Raw genomic sequence first — 19071 nt, 5'->3', positions numbered from 1 at the left:
CGTGAGTTTTTCATATCAAAAAGAATGTATATTCTTTTGTTTATGTATCGATCTCGTCATATTATGCGTTGCGTTGTTTATTATGCATAAAAATCCATGTGTGATGTGCAAAGTTTGAGCAGAAACTTGTTAGGTTGATTTTTGAAACGTTTTTAGATCTAAAACTCAAAATTTACTGTTCTTTTAAATAATGCGATTTTTCGGTCGATTTTCTTGAAAAATTTCAACATATAAAACGTATAACTTTTCGATACCTTCGATTTGACAGTAAATTCGAATTATTTGGATAAAAATTGAGTGAGTTATGATTGTTTTTGTGGGACTGCTAAAACTGCGTTTTTCTGAAAAATATGTTGTTGATGTGTTCTCGAAGTTTTATTGTTGCAGGCTTCGTTGGGATCGACGGGTGATCGTTGCTGCATTTAGGTATGTTTAACATGATGTTGGGTTGGTATTTGGTATGCCGGTTAGTGTCGACAGGCACTTGAATTCATTAGAAGCCGTAGGAAACGATTTGGTGTCAATTTCCGTGTTTATGAGTTGTATTGCGTTAGGATGAGCGTCATTGTTTCAAGGTGTTTGTACAAGTTGTATCAATGTAGTAGCATCCTAGGATGGGTCTCGAGGTGTCGGTTCATAGTCCATTCAATCGAGTTAAGAATATTAAGCAACACCTGTATTGAATTTTTGTGGGTTTGCATTTACAATAATTACCCGGACCCCTTCTCGGACCCTGACACGGGGTCTGTGCCTTTGTTTCCTTTGTAGTGTCAGATTTGCGAGCCTACACGGACCCTTTGACGGACCCTGACACGGGGTCCGTGTCCTCACTTCTATTCGAGTATTTCTTTTGCGAGCCTACACGGACCCATGCACGGACCCGGGCACGGGGTCTGTGTACTTCATGTTTGGGAAAAATTTTAGACTTCACATCAGGTTTTGTTTTGGGGTTCAAGATAATGGTTAGTACGATGATTAAAAGAGGTCAAGTCTCGAGTGATCTAGAATGTCATAAGCTATTTAATTACTTCGGTGGTGAGCACGAGTACCTACGTCTAAGTTGTGCAAGTTAAGTATTTAAACTCATGTTAGTGTGTTGCAGCAGTGGCCCCAAACGAGATCCAACGAATCCATCAACGCCAAGTAAGTATGTTCGGCGTGCATAAGAAAATATTTTAAATTTTTGATGTATGCTAAATGTCTTGTGACCAAATTATGTATAAGATTGGAAAGCGGTAAAGTATGACCAGGGACCAATCCACCCCGTTCAATTATGAACGAGTTTAGATCAGGATTGGAAAGAGGTAAAGTATAACCAAGGACCAATCCACCCGTTAAATTATGAACGGGGATCTCATGTATGTGGTAGTGGATCTTCCCTGTCAGTCCAATACTGTGGTTTAGTTTGATCAGGTGCATTTATGTATGGGTCACTTGCTTTGAAACATGTCTATACGAAAAATGATGTTATGTATGCTCAAGTATGTATGAAGTAAGCATGTTTAAGAAAAGTTTTATGTTGTTGGCACGTCTATCTATGTATGTATGTATGTTCAAGTTTTATTGCATGTTCAGTTTTCAGAATGTACGTCCTAGTTTAAAGATGCATGTGGTTTTATTACGTATTACTTATTGCTTCCAGTTTATACGTGTTGAGTCTTTAGACTCACTAGATTTGATCGATGCAGGTGATGATGCATTTGAGGATACGAGAGGTGCGGACCAGTGAGTTGGCTTGGACTGAGCGGGAGGCTAAACCCGAGGACCGTCATGTTTTAAGTTTTTATGAATGTTCAACATACTCAGATTTATGTTACTGGTTATGAGATTTTAAACAAATACTTTTGACAAACTTTACTTTGAGAGCTTTTGTGCAACTACTTTGGGATGAACAATTTGTTTGATCGAATATTGAAGATTCACGATTTAGTTATGAAAATTTTTATTTTTTCGTAAATTTTAAATAGTTGAAACTACGGTATGTTACGGGATATGTTTATAAATATTAAATTTTAGTGCAAAATCGAAAAAAAGAAATAATAGGCAAAAATAAAAATGTTTTGAATTTGTTTTTTTTATTCTTCCCAAATTCTACATTCTTTTTTCCATTTTTGAAAAATTCCCAAATTCCAAATCAAAGGATTTTAATTGAAATGAAATCATTCGGTAAAAATGAGGAATAGATGGAAATTTTTACAATCTTTTCGATCCAGTTGATTTGTATTATTTACACTCCATTTCATGATGAAATTATGAATTATCTTATTCATATATATATACACACACACGTGATCCACTATTTAATAATATAAAAATTAAAATTAAAATATTTTCCACTAGCTAACTCACAAGGCAATAATACAAACATAGTTCCACTCGGATAATTCCAGAAGCAAATTCCTCATAAATGGCTCAAAAATTTCTGGTGGCATTGCTAAACACTGTTAACAACATCACTAAAGAAAGGGAATGGATATGGCAAGCATACCAGTACTCCTAACAACAACACTACAACCCCAACAGATACATACAATTGATCAGGATCAGTGATTTCTTCGGACAATGGTGCGATAGGCCCTCGTTGCAAGAAAAATATTAGAACTAACCAATAGAATGCGACATCATTCGACAGAGATCCCAGTCCAAGAAGTACAAGGGAGGCAGTAGTAAATCGAGATGAAACCTGCGAAAAATTGGTAAGATCAGTTCAAGTCAATCTTAGATTTTGATAAATAATGAAATTTTCTTGTTCATGACGTTGGAGATGGTAAGGTTTTGCAACATGTATGTTATTTGATACGTACCTTTCTTCCTCATATGGCGAAAGAAATACGACCACCATCAAGTTCTCCAGCAGGGATGCTATTGATGGCATTAATCAGAAGTCCGGCCCACGCCCATATTACGAGTGGATTTATTGACACCGGGGTGCCTTCCTTGAGGACGTCTCCAAGAAGACAAAAACTTGTGTGAGACGGTCTCACGGATCGTATTTTGTGAGACGGATTTATATTTGGGTCATCCATGAAAAATATTATTTTTTAAGGTAATAGTACTACTTTTTATTGTGAATATGGATAGGGTTGACCCGTCTCACAGATTAGGATCGTGAGACGATCTCACATAAGACTTACTCCTCCAAGAAATAGCTTAGCTATGTCCAAAAACAAAGAAAAATAAGCAGAAAGAAATTGTATTTCAATTTATAATCTGCGAAGGATTGTAAGCATCATTCTGGAGTCATCCTCTCCCATTTGCAAAAGAAGACCATATTTCAACATGAGAATAATAATAGTATTCTGACTGACTTTTCATGATGACAACCACCCTCGGGAAAAAAAGGGAATAAGTTACCTAATGCCCCAACTAGAAGGGATTCGTGGAATACTGAAGCGTCAACAACAAGACCTAGTTGATCATCAGGTGGCGGCAAGAGAAATCCCGAAAGCAAAAGAACAATGCCCAAGGAAAACCCCGCCAAAGGACCAGCAACTGAAAATTTCAAGAGATCCTCACGCTTTGGTACTATATTTAGAATCCTTGTTATAGAACCAAAAGATCCTATCTGTCAATAGAAACTTGTTAGATTTTTTAAGCATGAGTGTGCACCGATGACAGCAAAAGAACTCGAGAATAAGGGATATGGGCAAGAATCCTAAGTGGAGTTAATTACTCCTGCCAGTGAGAAATTGAAGAGGGTAATGCATTAACAGAGAATACGCACACAAGCAAAAAACCGAGAAACTGCCCAGGATTATCTTCCAAATCACATTTCACATCGCTTGCAGAATTATTGGGTCATTTTCACAAATATGATATATCACGGAAAGCAAGGCACTTGAGAATCCATGAAACTGAAGTTACTTGTCAAACTGACATACTTTGAAATGGCTTCAAAACGCATACAAAAATTGTCGGACTAAATTTCTCATTCTAATTACATAAATAAATATATTTTGTACAAATATATAAAATTGATTTTAGATGTCAAATTAAAAACTACCCATTCCAAATTCATCTGTCAACATGCAGACTTATGCTAATGGTGTAACTATTTCTTGAGTTGAGTAATTTCCCTGGTTTATACATTCACAAAAAACTTAAATTTATGGTTTGGATAACCTATGTACAACAACTTCATAGTGTAGAAATCACCTTTTATTGTTTTTGAAATACATGATTCTAAACTTGGTAGATTTTTGTACTCTTATTTCATTGGAGTTTGGATAAACACCGAAAACAGAAATACATGATTGAGTCATGAACTCATGTATTATATTATTGCTTGATAATCCTTCTTTGAAATAAGACATACTCAAGATAAAGTTCAGTGAGCACACTTGTGTCTGGTTGAATTTAATTCTCAATATTGATAGATGAAATATCATTCTAACAAGTAGCAGAACAGAAGGCGACCAAATTCGAATGAAGTGGCATAAGATGAAAAAAAATATTTCACATATTTTAGAAAGTTCACAAACGAGAACCAACTATAAGAGAAACAAGACAAATGAAATGAGAAGCATAGGCAGTCTGAAATCGTGCGCAATAGCATTATACATTTATACATTACCTGCCAACTAGGAATAAAATATGGCACACCCAGCTTAACACCAATCTCTTTCGCAACTAGAAATTGGCTGATTTCATGGACACCCAGAACAAGTGCGGTAACAAGAGCTCCAGGAAGGCCATTTGCCAACAAGTCAAAATTGTCAAAAGCTGATCTGGAGGATAAGGCAAAAATTAATGTCGATGACCAAATCATGCTGCCGTCAACCTCGGAAAATAATGGGCAAGACAAATAAAAATATAAAATTCAAAAATATTTATATATTTAGAAAGAAAGAGACTTTCTCTCACAATGAAAAGAGAAAAACAAGGCAAAAGAAATCCCCGAGTGATGGTAGGGACCAACAACAAATTGAGGTAAGCAAATGATTAAAGAACTTAGTGACATTTTTACCAACTTAGTGGTATTTTTTAGCACTTTCAAAGCAAAGTCTTGGCATGATATAGTTTTCTAATAAAAAAACTTCCACGTAATGTTTCAGATGCTTTGTAAAATGCTCAAATATAATTATAAGATAAAAAAAACGTAAACAAAAACCTACACTAGATTTTCTTGTAATGCAGGAACATTGCGTAGAATTAGGGTGAATACAGTGACCAATCCGAAAGCACCAGCAGCAAACCATTCAGGAACAGCTACATCGCTCAAACCAAATATTAAACACATTAGTTATCAATGATTGAAAGCCGTCATTGAAATATAAGCTCTTATAGAAATGCTTAGAGCTTATGAACTACCGGTAGTATCTGGTTGCAAGGTCCTCCTTGGCACCACAACTGCTACGGGTTTATCATCCTCAGGATTAATTAGAAGGAATAATTTAAATAGATCTCCAAATTTGTCCTACAAATAGAACTTAGGAAACATATAAAAAATACTATGACATGACCGAGAAACAGCACTAATAAAGTCATAGATTCACCAACCTCCATTCTCCTTTTTATTTTCTCATAACTTTTTGCCGCTACCCCTCGCATGTTTCCTTTGAATAATACCCCACCCTACATCAATAAATAATAATACATGTCACCGTTTTATACCATAATTACTATATTCTACCATAGGAATGAGTCTTTGCATCCACAAAATGCCACTAGACAAACACAGTCAATAAGGGAATCTAGACATTTGGCAAACTTATATATAACAGATCAAAATAAGATATCACCCAAAGAACTCACTTCATATGGTTCTTGGCTGGTCACAAAGAATGTATCAAAGCCAAATACTTGATCCTTCAAAATATCAATAGTTTCCTTTGGAATTCTCAATGATTCGTCGAATTCCTGCTGCTGTTCATGGTTTTAAGAGGGAAGAATAAGATTTACTATTATAGAAAGAGTCATCTGACTATGGAGTTTTGAATACAATGTCATCATTACTTCTAAATTCTTATCACCTTCATCACTGGAAGAGGCGATCCACTTGCAAATTGAACAGCATCAGCATCCTGATACAACACAATCTCAACAAATAAAGGAGGTGAGATTCAGTAAAACACCTTATTAAAGGTGATATGAAAGAGAGAGGAAAGAGGGAGTCCATCTCAATATAATCAGTTTACACAAGCTAAAATCTAAAACCAAAATTTCAAATATGAATCATTTATAATTTTACCAGTAGATAATAATGTCTACAAGACTGCATTTTAATTATCTCATCTTTCACTATAAATCTAGCAGCAATAAAATACAAAAGTACTGCCTCCTATGATCAGCACCCCACACTTCCAACCACCAGGACCATTATTCACCTCAACCAAAATACAGAACAAAGACAAAAGCAACATTCGTTCAGGGAAAAAAATCGCCTAGCAAATAAAAATGAGATACTATGACATGTGACTCGAAAAAAGTCAATGAAACACAACAAAGACAAAAGCAACATTTGTTCAAGGAAAAAAATCACCTAGCAAATAAAAATGAGATAGTATGACATGTGACCCGAAAAGTGTCAATGAAACACATATCTAAAGTACCTCAGCTTTGTCTTGAGCATCAATCGTTTCCAATTCGTTATTGTTTACCATGTTTTGTGTCTCAAGCATGTCTGACTCGGCAGATTGGTTGTCATCCTAGAAAATAGCACTGCAATTCAGCAACCCCAAAACGTGATAACGTTGTAATGTGCTACTGAAAGTTAAATCTACAAGAAGAACCATTTGTTTCCATAAAGGGCTCGGATCATTCACCACAGTGTAGAACCCTTCTGCTACTTAACATCATTCTCTCCATCAAATCATATCCTTCCAAATTCAAACCACACTTGGACAAGATACAAACTGTATCCGAGAACACGAAACATACGAAGCACAACCCACAAATGCACAATTGCTAAAGCTATACCCATACAATTCCATAAAATTACCTCATCATTATTACTCTCGGGCTCAGTCCCCGTCTCACTCAGTCTGCAAATAGTCCTCAAATTCCCCCTTAACGCGGTCCTAAGCACACATAAGTACACACCGCAACTCAGTTCCATAACATTGATCACATCACTCGGAAAACATTAATCAGCAAATTACCTCGAGAACCCAACTGAGCCAAGACTCCAGCAGAGCCCGAATGCAGGAGATGGGACGCGAGTACTACTACAGGAGCTGCATTTCGCCAATGGTGTACCAAAAATCCCGCCAAAAATTGTGGACAAACTCATCGCAGCAAAATGGAATTAGCGAAGGATCCGTTTATCTAAATCCTACGTACATTGATCGCATGAATTTGAACAGTTTACGGGGATAGAGATTCAGGGCGTGGCTTCGAATTTTGATCGAAGTTTGAAGTGTTTCGAAAATAGGAGCTTTGGAACTTGGAAGTTTACGGATATCTTATCCCCTGGTTCGAATGAAATCCGGGAATATCCAATTTTTTCTCTTCTTTATGGCCGTTACTTCGGTTAAAGTAATTGTTGGGCTAAAATTTGATCGACACATTTGACCACAGACCCGACTAAAGCCCAACCATGTCATAACTGACTAAAAAAGTATAATTAATTACTCACTCTCTCTCTATCTTTTTTTTTAAAGAACTAATTATTTTATGAGGACATTTGATTAAATTTAGGCAAAAACTTATGTGAAACGGTCTCACGGATCGTATTTTATGAGACGGATCTCTTATTTGAGTCATCCATGAAAAATATTACTTTTTATGCTAAAAATATTATTTTTTATTGTGAATATCGGTATGATTGACCCGTCTCACAGATAAAGATTCGTAAGATCGTCTCACAAGAGACCTACTCTTAAATTTATTCCAAATATTTTTAAAGTTTTTATATATTATAAGCTGGCAAGTGGCTAAATATTTGGATAAAAACAAGATGATAGAGCTTCAGAATATAAAATTTTTCATTATTATTCTGCAAATAGGATAAATTTTGCAAAACGGGCATTGATACTATGAAAATCATGTAAAATAAATATTTTTGGATATATTTCCGTATCCGCGTCACTAAATTTCGGGAATATATATTTCGAATATATAAACTTTATGGTGACATATTTGTTATCTACAACATGTGCCCTTTTTTAAAATCTCACAAATGGAGACTCTCAAATCATATCTATTAATTTTTCTTACCTTTTTCCCTTGAAAAAAAATAATTTTGGATGGAGATTGGTCGATTTACTTTAACTATTTAGGGGGTTGTTCTCAATGCATGGAAAATACTTTGTAATTGATATGATGGCATAGTAAATTTCTATTCTTACCGAGTTGCCGGATATAGCTATATTATATACATAAAGACAAAACTTGTGTGAAACGGTCTCACAGGTCGTATTTTGTGAGACAGATCTTTTATTTGGGTCATCCATGAAAAATTATTACTTTTTATGCTAAAAATATTACTTTTTATTGTGAAGATGGTGACTCGTCTCATATATAAAGATTCGTAAGACCGTCTCACAAGAGAGCTACTCATACATAAAACCGTTTAAGACCACAAATTTCAAATATTTTGCAAAAACTCATGCTTCATGATAAATGGGATACTAAGCAATATGCTTGTGATTTAAAAGACAATAAAATGTATTTCCATTCAATCATGGCAGAAGACAGATCACTAAGTACAACAAAAAATGGCAGATGCCATTCACCATTTTATTGGCTTCAACTGTCTTCCTTGTATTATACTGTGAAGGACTTGAAAGAATACCCGATGAGATATTCATTCTGAACCATGGACAAATTTCCCACTATTATATACAGGACCAACAATTAAACCCCTGAACCGCAGAGACAAAAAAATTGTATGTGTCCAGAAATGTAGCTATCGCCTCTCGGAGAAAACATTAAAGCACGAAAACTATGAAAATGGTCATGAATAAAATAATTACCAGAAACAGTTTGATCAAGAGCCACCTGTTAGATGATACCTTGTTCAAGTATTTCAGCAAGGTATTGCTAGCACCTTCTACATTTGCCAGTGATTCATCCATGTTATCGTCAATCCTGTGTGTTTAAATCCACCCAAAATTTGAAACTTCATTGAGCGTGGTCAATCATTTATTTGCACTTGGGCTGTTTGTCGAAACTTATTATAAAAAAAATTACATTCAAAACATGAACTAAGATATGTCCTTGATTTTAAGAAAGCAAATCAAAACATCAAAGGCCCCAAGTTGCGCATAATGAGCTGTATTTTCTAAATCATGGTGGTTTTTCATCTGCTCGATAAGATTATCATAGTCTTTTTGACAAAAAACTGGCAATTCGTCTGTTATATACACGAAAAAGGTGAAATATTACCTGATAGCCAACTCTCCTTGATGTGCAACCATTGTGGCTAGATGAGTGAAAATCCCACCCAGTTCTGAAATTGTAGATTCCACATTCTGTAGAGCAACTGTTCGGCTCTGAGATACACTATCCTGCCTTGGAACCACCTGCTGCAACATGGACACTTCCATTTGATGGGACAGGTTGGTATCTGTTGCCATTCTTCGCCTATATACAGGATATCAGAGTCAAGAAGTACTCCAATCATATGGACTGGATGTACAAGGAAGAAGAAAATACAAAGAGTGGCTTTTCTGGAAAAGATGGATTGTTCAGAAAATTCATAGAAAGGCATATATTTATATGTTGTCTGGTCAAAAATATCTTCATTTTAGATCGATTCGTTACAATATATTGAAGATAATTGATCAAACAAGGATGCTCCAAGAAAAGCAATAATAGAATAGTTAATATGATTCTCTCTCAAAAAAAGAATAGTTAAAATGATATGAAGGAAACAACTACAAATGGTTTTCAGGTGAGAACTGTTACGATTTGCAGGTACACCATACGAGTGATGAAATAGTTTCAAGGACATGTCCTCTCAATTACTGGAGTAAAAAGGATTCCAACATGAAAAGGACAACTGACTTGAATCATCGATTCTGAATATTTATAAACTATGAAGAGCCAAACAAAGAAGGAGATGTAAGCTATACCCACTCACTGTGTCTGTTTTATTTTGAGAAGAATTTTCCATGAAAATAATCTGCTTGCTTTACCGCTGTTTTTTCGAGAAGAGGTTTCCCTAGGAAATTTGAGTTTCTTCTTGTTTTTGAATTAGTAATATATTTGATTCTTTGTCTGTTTTATTAAGAGAAGAATTTTCCATGAAAATAATCTGCTTGTTTTCCGCTGTTTTTTCAAGAAGAGTTTTCCTAGTAAATTTGAGTTTCTTCTTGTTTTTCAATTAGTAATATATTTGATTCTTTGTTCCTGATAGATGTGGCGACTTTCACTCACTTAAGTTCACAAATCCTGGGTGATATTGCATGATAGATGGAGAATCTTTTTCCTCGGGATTTAAAAAAAAAATTATCGGTTTTCTTGTAAGATGAGTAGTAGGTATCACATGGTGAGGTGCGAATTGATTTCTCTGTGATTAAAGTACATCCAACATAAAAATTTCATAAAGAGTATAAGACAACGGTCCATCCAATTTAATAACTTTACCAACATAATAAAGTATGCACAAACGATTACGTAAAAAGCTGTAATGTATCAAGTGCCAGATCATACCTTAATTGGCTACCAACTTGAACCCCGCTTCCTATTGATCTGAAATGCAAGAAAACAAAAGATGATTATGATCAGAGTTGTACATTGGAAAAAAAATTCACAATTAGAAGATTGAGAGACATCAAACTGTAACATGACTGTTTCTGTGTATAATGGACCTTTCATGGCGTGTTGCAGATTATAATTTAAAACAAAATTAATTAAAAAACTGATGAGCAGAAAATAGGCACATAAAATATAGTTAGAGATGTGTGTAAAAAAGTGATCTTTTCTATCACAAGTTAATTATGAGGACACTATTGACAATTAAATTTTAACGGCTGAAAAGAATTTACGCTGATGATTGTGTATTCGTTTCTGATGTACCAGTTGAACTCAACCAAGGGGCTGGTTCTATCAAAGAATTAGGGGGATGTTTAATGTCTCCCTTGAGGCAACTGTGGAAAATATCTGCTTCCGGTTCTCATGAGCCTTAATGCTCTGTAGAGTAATAAACCGAGGTGATGAGAAGGATGATGCCCCAAAAAAACATGTAATATAATCCACCATACCAAATGTACCTTTGTTCTAGTGGTCAAGACATCTTGGAACTGCTTTGTAGCATGCATGAGCCTGCTCTTCAAATCATCACTAACAGCAGTCAAATGAACAATTTTGTCCCCTGAATACTCTCCTTTATTTATCTCCATGTTTTGAAGAGTTTGCATGTCGGAAAGAGCTATATTGAGTGCAGTAATATCATTTTTAATCAGAGCTGTTAGTTCTTCATTTTCCTTGCTTCGATCATCAAATATTGACGACCTTCTGGTCACTGCACATTCTTGAAAATAAGTTAATGTCGGGTCACTGTAGTTAACAGATGCGCTGATCTAGTGTTAATATATTTCTACAAGTTCGATGGTTTATCATGGTATAGTATCTGTTATTTGCTAAAAGGTTTTCTGATATAGCGAGAATGATATGAGACAACAGATAATCGGTGATACCCCGTGGATGGGCCCGCTACCCTTGGCCCATCCCAAGCCCAAATGAAAGACAATCCCATCAAGGGCCCAGGTATTCTCCTATAAATATCATGTCTGAGTGTTCAGTTTAGGCATTCAATTCACTATATTGTTTTCAGCAGCACCCTTAGCTGCTCCCCCCATATATCCTCAGTCACTGACTTGAGCGTCGGAGGAGCTATGCCAGGATACCCTCCTAGCCCCCTCTTAACGGTCTTTTTCTTGATTTCAGGCTCAGGGTCATCTTAAAGCCCACGTCTGAACTTGTGACGCTCGTTGGGATCGGACCCTAGATTTCCCGTGAGTATCACTTGGCGCCGTCTGTGGGAAATTTGAGTTGAGACGTAGATATGGTAGGTAAGAGAGGGAGTGGAAGAGCTACCTCAGCATCATCACGTCCTCGGAGGGGACCTGAACCATCTCGTGCTGAGACAATACAGGAACAACCGCATCTTGAGACGAGACAGGAGCAACCTCGTCAAGAGACAAGAACCGAGCAGCCCCTTTATGAGACAAGGGTCGAGCAACCCCGTCCCAATGAGAATGTGGGGAACTTGACCCTAGAACAGTTGGGTCAATTTATCACCCGGACAGTGGATGAGGCCATGAAGAGGAATAAAGAGTCTATGTTTGCAGAAGATCAGGCCGCTCGCCAGGAGCGAGAGGAGAATGTGGAGGGAAGTCAGAGTAGGGTGGAGGAGACGCGACCCCGCCCAAGTGAGGAGAATCCGGAGATGTGAAGGGAGATACGGACGCTGAGGCAGCAATTGGGAAACAGAGCTGCAGCCCCCAAGAAAGGAAATCTTTTTTCCCTCGCCATTTTGGAAGAGGGGCTTCCTCCAAATTTCCGACAGTCAAACGTTGGAGAATATGATGGACATACAGACCCCGAAGAACACTTGGGGAGATTTGAGAATGCGACTCTGTTGCACCAGTATTCAGATAAGGTCAGGTGCAGGGTTTTTCTGGGCACGTTGGTGAGGTCAGCCCAACAATGGTTTAACACTTTGCAGCCCAGCTCTATACGTTCTTTTGAGGACTTCTCAGCTGCCTTCTTGCACCGATTTGCTAGCAGCAAGAAACACCAAAAAAATTATTTGAGTCTGGTGAAACAACAAGAAGCTGAAACTTTGCGAGAGTTTGTTCAGCGTTTCAACAACGTAGCATTGGAGATACCAGCGGCCACTCCTGACATCATGATAAGTGCCTTTACCCAGGGACTTAGAGGAGGAGAATTTTTCAAATCGCTTGTCAAGAAACCTCCGTCGAGCTATGATGATTTGTTAGTTCGGGCGGAAAAATATGTAAATCTAGAGGATGCCCAGCGGCACAAGAGGATGGAGCAGCGGCCCGGGGGAGGAAGAGTTGAGGGAGTAGAGAGAGGAGGAAGGAAGAGGGGTGCAGGTGAAAGGGAGGAGGATAGAACTAGAGGTAGAGGACGGTTATCATCTCATGTTCATCTGGATAGAAGTCATGACAAGGTGATGGAGGTGGGAGAGTCCGAGGGGAAGTGGGAGAAGTCGCAAAGGATTGAGAGCAGGGCTAGATTGCCTTCGCGGGACAGACGAGAAGGATCCGCATCCGGGAGTCGACCGAGGTCTCGCCTGTCCCCTAGACGTGGTCAAGGTCCTCCATGGGTAAATCAGAGGATCGAGGAGTCGAGGAGAGAAAGTCGAGGTTAGGATGTCCCTCGAGAGCACGCAGAACCGAGGAGAGGAATGAACGAGGATAACCACCCTACGAGAGGAATGATTCATATGATCTCGAGGGGTGCTACTGATGGAGACTCTGGGCGAGCTGGGAAAGCACGTGGGAGAAGGTTGGAGAATTTTGAGATATATAGGGGTGCAGACTTACCACAAGACACCGTCGTCAGTTTTGGGCCGGAAGACCTTCGAGGCATCGTGGCTCCTCATAACGATGCCTTGGTGGTGACGGCCACCATTGCCAATTATGATGTGGCAAAGATATTTGTTGATAATGGAAGCTCAGTGAACGTCTTGTTCAAGAGCACGTTGGATCAAATGAAGGTGGAAGGATTTGAGTTTGAGCCGGTCTCCACCCCGTTGTATGGGTTTGCAGGACACGCCATCCCACCTTTGGGTCAGATTGTGCTTCCCCTATCCTTGGGGACTGTTCCTCGTCGGGTAACAAAAATGATAGCGTTCACCGTGGTGGATACCCTTTCAGAGTATAATGGAATTCTGGGGCGACCTGCTCTAAAGGATTTCAAAGCTGTAGCGTCCACATATCATCAGAAGTTGAAGTTTCCTGTAGGGAAGGAGGTTGGAGCCTTATGCGTGGACCAGATGGTCGCGCGTCGGTGTTATGAGGGGATAGTGAAAGAAGATGGGAAGAAAACGAGTGTGGAGCTTAACATGATTAGGAAAGGAAGAAATGAGTAACTTTGTCCTGGGGAGGTATAAGAGGAGCAGGGATGAAAGTTGGAGAGTGCGCTGGGCAAGGGTCTAAAGAGGCTCAGGAACGCTTGCCACCTTAGAGAATATTAATCTTGACTTGAATTTTGATGTATTTCGTTTATGAATTTGTCTTATTTATTCGTTGGAATTCAATAAAATCAGGTTCCTCTTTTCAGTTCATGAATGTTGTTGTATTATGAGAGGGAAGGAGAAAAATTTTATTTTCCTACTAAGACATCGCCTGGTAGAGGAGCAGAGGGCAGGAGAGAAATTTTATTTTCCTACTAAGGCATCGCCTGGTAGAGGAGCAGAGGGCAGGAGAGAAATGTTATTTTCCTACTAAGGCATCGCCTAGTAGAGGAGAAGAGTGAAGGAGAAAAATTTTATTTTCCTGCTAAGGCGTCGCCTGGCAGAGGAGTTAGAGGATGACGAGGTGGACTTTTTACTTTCCTGCTCAGGTATCACCTAGCAGAGGAGTTAGAAGCTGGGGCGTTGAATTCTATTTTCCTGCTAAGGCATCGCCTAGCAGAGGAGTTAGAGGGTGGACGCATTGAATTTTATTTTTCCTGCCAAGGCTCGGCTTAGCAGATGAGTTATGAGATGATGAGGCGATAGTTTGATTTTTCCTGCGAAGGCCTGGCTTAGCAGAGGAGTTATGAGATGATGAGGTGAGAGTTTGATTTTTCCTGCTAGGGCCCGGCCTAGCAGAGGAGTTAGAGGATGGAGGTGTTGAATTTTTATTTTCCTGCTAGGGCCCGGCCTAGCAGAGGAGTTAGAGGATGGAGGTGTTGAATTTTTATTTTCTTGCTAAGGCCCGGCTTAGCAGAGGAGTTAGAGGGTGGAGGTGTTGAATTCCTATTTTCCTGCTATGGCGTCACCTAGCAGAGGAGTTAAAGGGTGGAGATGTTGAATTTTTATTTTCCTGCTAGGGCCCGGCCTAGCAGAGGAGTTAGAGGATGGAGGTGTTGAATTTTTATTTTCCTACTAAGGCCCGGCTTAGCAGAGAAGTTAGAGGGTGGAGGTGTTGAATTCCTATTTTCCTGCTATGGCGTCACCTAGCAGAGGAGTTAGAGGGTGGAGATGTTGAATTTTTATTTTCCTGCTAAGGCCCGGCTTAGCAGAGGAGTTAGAGGATAGAGGTGTTGATTTTATCTTCCTGCTAAAGCATCGCCTATCAGAGGAGTTAGAGGGTGGGCGCGTTGAATTTTATTTTCTTGCTAAGGCCCGGCTTGGCAGAGGAGTTCGAGGGTGGGCGCGTTGAATTTTATCTTCCTGCTATGGCGTCACCTAGCAGAGGTGTTAGAGGGTGGAGATGTTGAGTTTTTATTTTCTTGCTAAGACCCGGCTTAGCAGAGGAGTTAGAGGGTGGAGGTGGTGAATTGTTATTTTCCTGTTATGACGTCGCCTAGCAGAGGAGCAGAGTGGAGGAGGAGAATTAAATTTTCCTGCTAAGGCATCGCCTAGCAGAGGAGCAGAGTTTGGGAGGAAAAATATTTTTTTGGTTAGTCGATAACGAAAGTTGTTGGGGGCGAGCTGGTGCTCGGGAGCTGGGCGAGCGTGTGGCGCTCGGGCGCGCGGCGAGCAGACGCTAGGCGGGCGAGGGCGAGCTGGTGCTAGGGCGAGATGGCGCTCGGGCGAGCTGGAGCGGCGGGCGAGGGCGAGAGCGGCAGGCGAGGGGCGAGCTGGTGCTCGGGCGAGGGCGAGGGCGAGGGCGAGGGCGAGGGCGAGGGCGAGGGCGAGAGCGGCGGGCGAGGGCGAGCTGGTGCTCGGGCGAGCTGGAGTGGCGGGCGAGGGCGAGAGCGGCAGGCGAGGGGCGAGCTGGTGCTCGGGCGAGGGCGAGGGCGAGGGCGAGAGCGGCAGGCGAGGGGCGAGCTGGTGCTCGGGCGAGCCGGCGCTCGGGCGAGCGAGAGCGTCGGGCGAGAGCGAGAGCGGGTGCTCGGGCGAGCGGGAGTGGCGGGCGAGCTGGCGTGGCGAAGGCGATGGGGCGAGCTGGGGGAGCGTGTGGCGCTCGGGCGCGCGGCGAGCAGACGCTCGGCGGGCGAGGGCGAGGCGTGCAAGGGCGGACGCACGCTGTTGGGGCTGGCGTGCAGGCGGCGAGGGCTGTGCTTGAGCGAGGTGATGGTGAGGTGATGATGAAGCGGTGCTAGGATTACGATTTGATTTGTTTCCAAATTTTTGGGGACTGACGAACGGCTGGAAGTTAATGCAAAACTCGCACCCGGTAACCCGAGGACAGCACAACTAATCGAACTTCGAACCTACGATTCAGTTCGACTCGGGAGGGGGAGAATGGTGATACCCCGTGGATGGGCCTGCTACCCTTGGCCCATCCCAAGCCCAAATGAAAGACAAGCCCATCAAGGACCCAGGTATTCTCCTATAAATACCAGGTCTGAGTGTTCAGTTTAGGCATTCAATTCACTATATTGTTTTCAGCAGCACCCTTAGCTGCTCCCCCCATATATCCTCAGTCACTGACTTGAGCGTCGGAGGGGCTACGCCAGGACACCTTCCTGGCCCCCTCTTAACGGTTTTTTTCTTGATTTCAGGCTCAGGGTCATCTTAAAGCCCACGTCTGAACTAGTGACGCTCGTTGGGATCGGACCCTAGATTTCCCGTGAGTATCAAATAGTAAGTGCCAATAAGAGAACTCTGGAAAAAAATAATAAAGGAAAGACATATTTTACTTTCGGCCTGAAAAGTTTACCAGTAATCTCTCTCCAGAAGGATTGAGAGCAATACATGAATAAAAAACTTAGCAAGATTGATATAGAAAAAAAAGCATAGCATGAAGTTGTTTTCCTTCTCAATAAACACTGAAAGATCAAAATGCATTCAATAAAAAACATCCATAAACAGCAGCAAAAATTTAGATAAAAAGATGAACCTCTCGTGATAAAGCACCAACATAAGAGACCAGTAAACTACCCTTTTAGAGTTGTTCGAAAGAAAAAAATAGATCAAAATTGGCATACGACTAAACGAGTGACCTGGTTACTTATGCCCAGACACAGACATTATAAGTTTAAATGTGACCAATCCAAGCATGAGAATAAAAAGAAAATAAAACAAGAATGATAAGAAAAAATTAGTGCATAGATATTAAAACTTTGTGGTTATGCTTGGAATCAGTTGTCATTCAAAACGATAAACAACCAAACTTCCTCTGGATAGAACAGCGTGGTATATGCTGAACTTTGGAAGGAAATATTCCTAGTGAAACAATCTAAAGATAGCCACACTGAAAGAATTGGAATCATGTCGTGTTCAATTTATGAAGAAGAATGTCCAACTATATTCATTTTGATGTCACTTTAGCAACTTATGGAATTTGTTTTACCTGCTAAAACATTTTCTCGAATTCACCTTGAACCTTGTGGTCTATAAGATAATTGAAAAAATTTTAACATAAAAATTGCTCATATAACATTGAACTCGATAATTTTACAACCTCAAACAACCAATTCCAGCTGATTTTGAAACAACAATTGCAAGGGATCAACCGAATTCCAAGCAAAACCGCTAGAGCTATTCGTTCGACGAGAGAGGGAAGCTTACAATTAGCCAAACGGTCGATTTTCTGCGAGGTTTGGTGGATGCGAATACCGATTTTCGAGGCGTTCTTGTTGAATTCGGACCGATCCGGAGTTGCAGCAATCGAGTCTTGGTTTGATTGGGATTGGAGCGGAGTTACTGCATGTCCTCCAAATTTTCTCAAGGTCTTCGATATGGAAACGAACTCAGACGTCCGATCACGGTACGAAGAGGCGCCAAACGCCGCCATGGTCATTGATCGGCACCGGATTTTTGCCGGGAAACCTCAACTTCACTGCGGGACACGTTGTAGAAAGCAAGCTCCAAAAGCATCGATGTTTTTAGTTTAGAATACATTTTTGTAAATAAAATAAAAACTATAAATTCAGTAACTATTTTTTATAATCCAAAGGTTCTTTTTTTAATCATAAATTAACTCACACAAAAATTTATCCAATTTTATAAATTCCGTTTCTCACTTCTCAACTAATAATTATTATAGAACAACGTAAATTTCAAGTGAATTTCAAAAATTATCACAGATCTCACAGATTTCATCCGACTCAAATCTTTACACATAAGTATTAGTTTTATGATAAATATAGATCGAATCGACCCGTCTCATAGATATTGACGAGATAGGATAATAATAGACCTATAATTTTTTTTAAATATAGTATATATAATTAATTTTTTTGACACAACAGTTGACGCGTCGCAACAATTTTATTTTAAAATTTAAACATATTTTCTCTCCATATATCATGATTGAAAGTTTATTCTTCATTTAATATATTTTCATAATAATTTGATTTGATCAAGTCGAGTGATCAACTCAAATCATTTTTTAATCTATTCTGATAAATTGACAACTAATTTTGTTTTATATAAATATTGGTGAAATTTTTGGTCCTTTATTTTTATGTAATATGCACATACTAAATAATTCAGAGTTTTGAAAAATAATTTTATCATATATTTTAAAAAGAAAATAGTAATTTTGGTCATATATATTTGTTTTTTTTTATTTGATCTGTTATATTATAATATTCAGTTTATAATATTAATTTTAGTTTTTTTTTTTCGATGTGATTATGTGATATCAGTGTGATATTGTCTCAATTGTCGCCAATATGACATAGTCAAGTTCACATATAAAATGTGACACAAAAATTCTGATGAAAATAGAAAAATTATAAAAAAATTAAAAATACATGATGAAATATAAAATCAAAATTATGAAAACAAATTTAATAAACAAAGATTGCAATTGGTCATATATTAATTATTAATTAATTTTTTCCCATATTTGTATACATATATCTACTTATATTAAAGCGTGGATCTTGGCAAATTGGCCAGTTTTGGCTCGGTTACAAGTTAGGCCCCAACAGGCAGGGACAGATCCAGGAATAAAAGTTTGGGTGGGCTGGAACTCAATATGATAAGTTATATATTATTAAAAAAAAATTACATTATATCGTTCAACGAAGTTGTGCCCTACGAGATTTTAAAAC

General features: G+C 39.1%; 3 protein-coding genes across 7 annotated transcripts; 1 reads left to right on the top strand and 2 right to left on the bottom strand.

The window, feature by feature from the left end:
* Window positions 1–2315: 2315 nt before the first annotated feature.
* Window positions 2316–7456, bottom strand: LOC140807958 (probable zinc metalloprotease EGY2, chloroplastic). Of its 5 annotated transcripts, none has more exons than XM_073164921.1 (13): window positions 7101–7453; window positions 6941–7019; window positions 6552–6647; window positions 5973–6038; window positions 5755–5862; window positions 5500–5574; window positions 5311–5416; window positions 5115–5208; window positions 4574–4727; window positions 3355–3565; window positions 3146–3154; window positions 2805–2956; window positions 2316–2683 (listed from the first exon to the last, which is right to left on the bottom strand). In XM_073164921.1, the coding sequence occupies exons 1-12, from the start codon at window positions 7229–7231 to the stop codon at window positions 2814–2816; spliced, it is 1272 nt and encodes a 423-aa protein (XP_073021022.1). In that variant the 5' UTR covers window positions 7232–7453; the 3' UTR covers window positions 2316–2683; window positions 2805–2813. The 5 variants fall into 5 exon arrangements, with proteins under 5 accessions (XP_073021022.1, XP_073021021.1, XP_073021024.1 ...); XM_073164920.1 differs by having other exon boundaries at window positions 5755–5865; window positions 7101–7452; XM_073164923.1 differs by having other exon boundaries at window positions 5973–6023; window positions 7101–7451.
* A 1094-nt stretch (window positions 7457–8550) lies between these two features.
* LOC140807899 (syntaxin-31-like) lies at window positions 8551–17909 on the bottom strand. The gene is given in 7 exon segments (XM_073164856.1): window positions 8551–9030; window positions 9328–9525; window positions 10597–10635; window positions 10932–11019; window positions 11022–11076; window positions 11157–11407; window positions 17579–17909. Coding segments are annotated over 7 exon segments (1023 nt in total). The 5' UTR covers window positions 17811–17909; the 3' UTR covers window positions 8551–8870.
* LOC140807900 (uncharacterized) lies at window positions 11423–17572 on the top strand. The gene is made up of 2 exons (XM_073164857.1): window positions 11423–12552; window positions 13283–17572. The coding sequence occupies exon 2, from the start codon at window positions 13319–13321 to the stop codon at window positions 14003–14005; it is 687 nt and encodes a 228-aa protein (XP_073020958.1). The 5' UTR covers window positions 11423–12552; window positions 13283–13318; the 3' UTR covers window positions 14006–17572.
* Window positions 17910–19071: the final 1162 nt, after the last annotated feature.

The sequence above is a fragment of the Primulina eburnea genome, chromosome 12 (assembly GCF_022965805.1).
Source record: "Primulina eburnea isolate SZY01 chromosome 12, ASM2296580v1, whole genome shotgun sequence".
NCBI lineage: Eukaryota > Viridiplantae > Streptophyta > Magnoliopsida > Lamiales > Gesneriaceae > Primulina > Primulina eburnea.
This window is presented reverse-complemented; position numbering and strand designations above follow the sequence as displayed.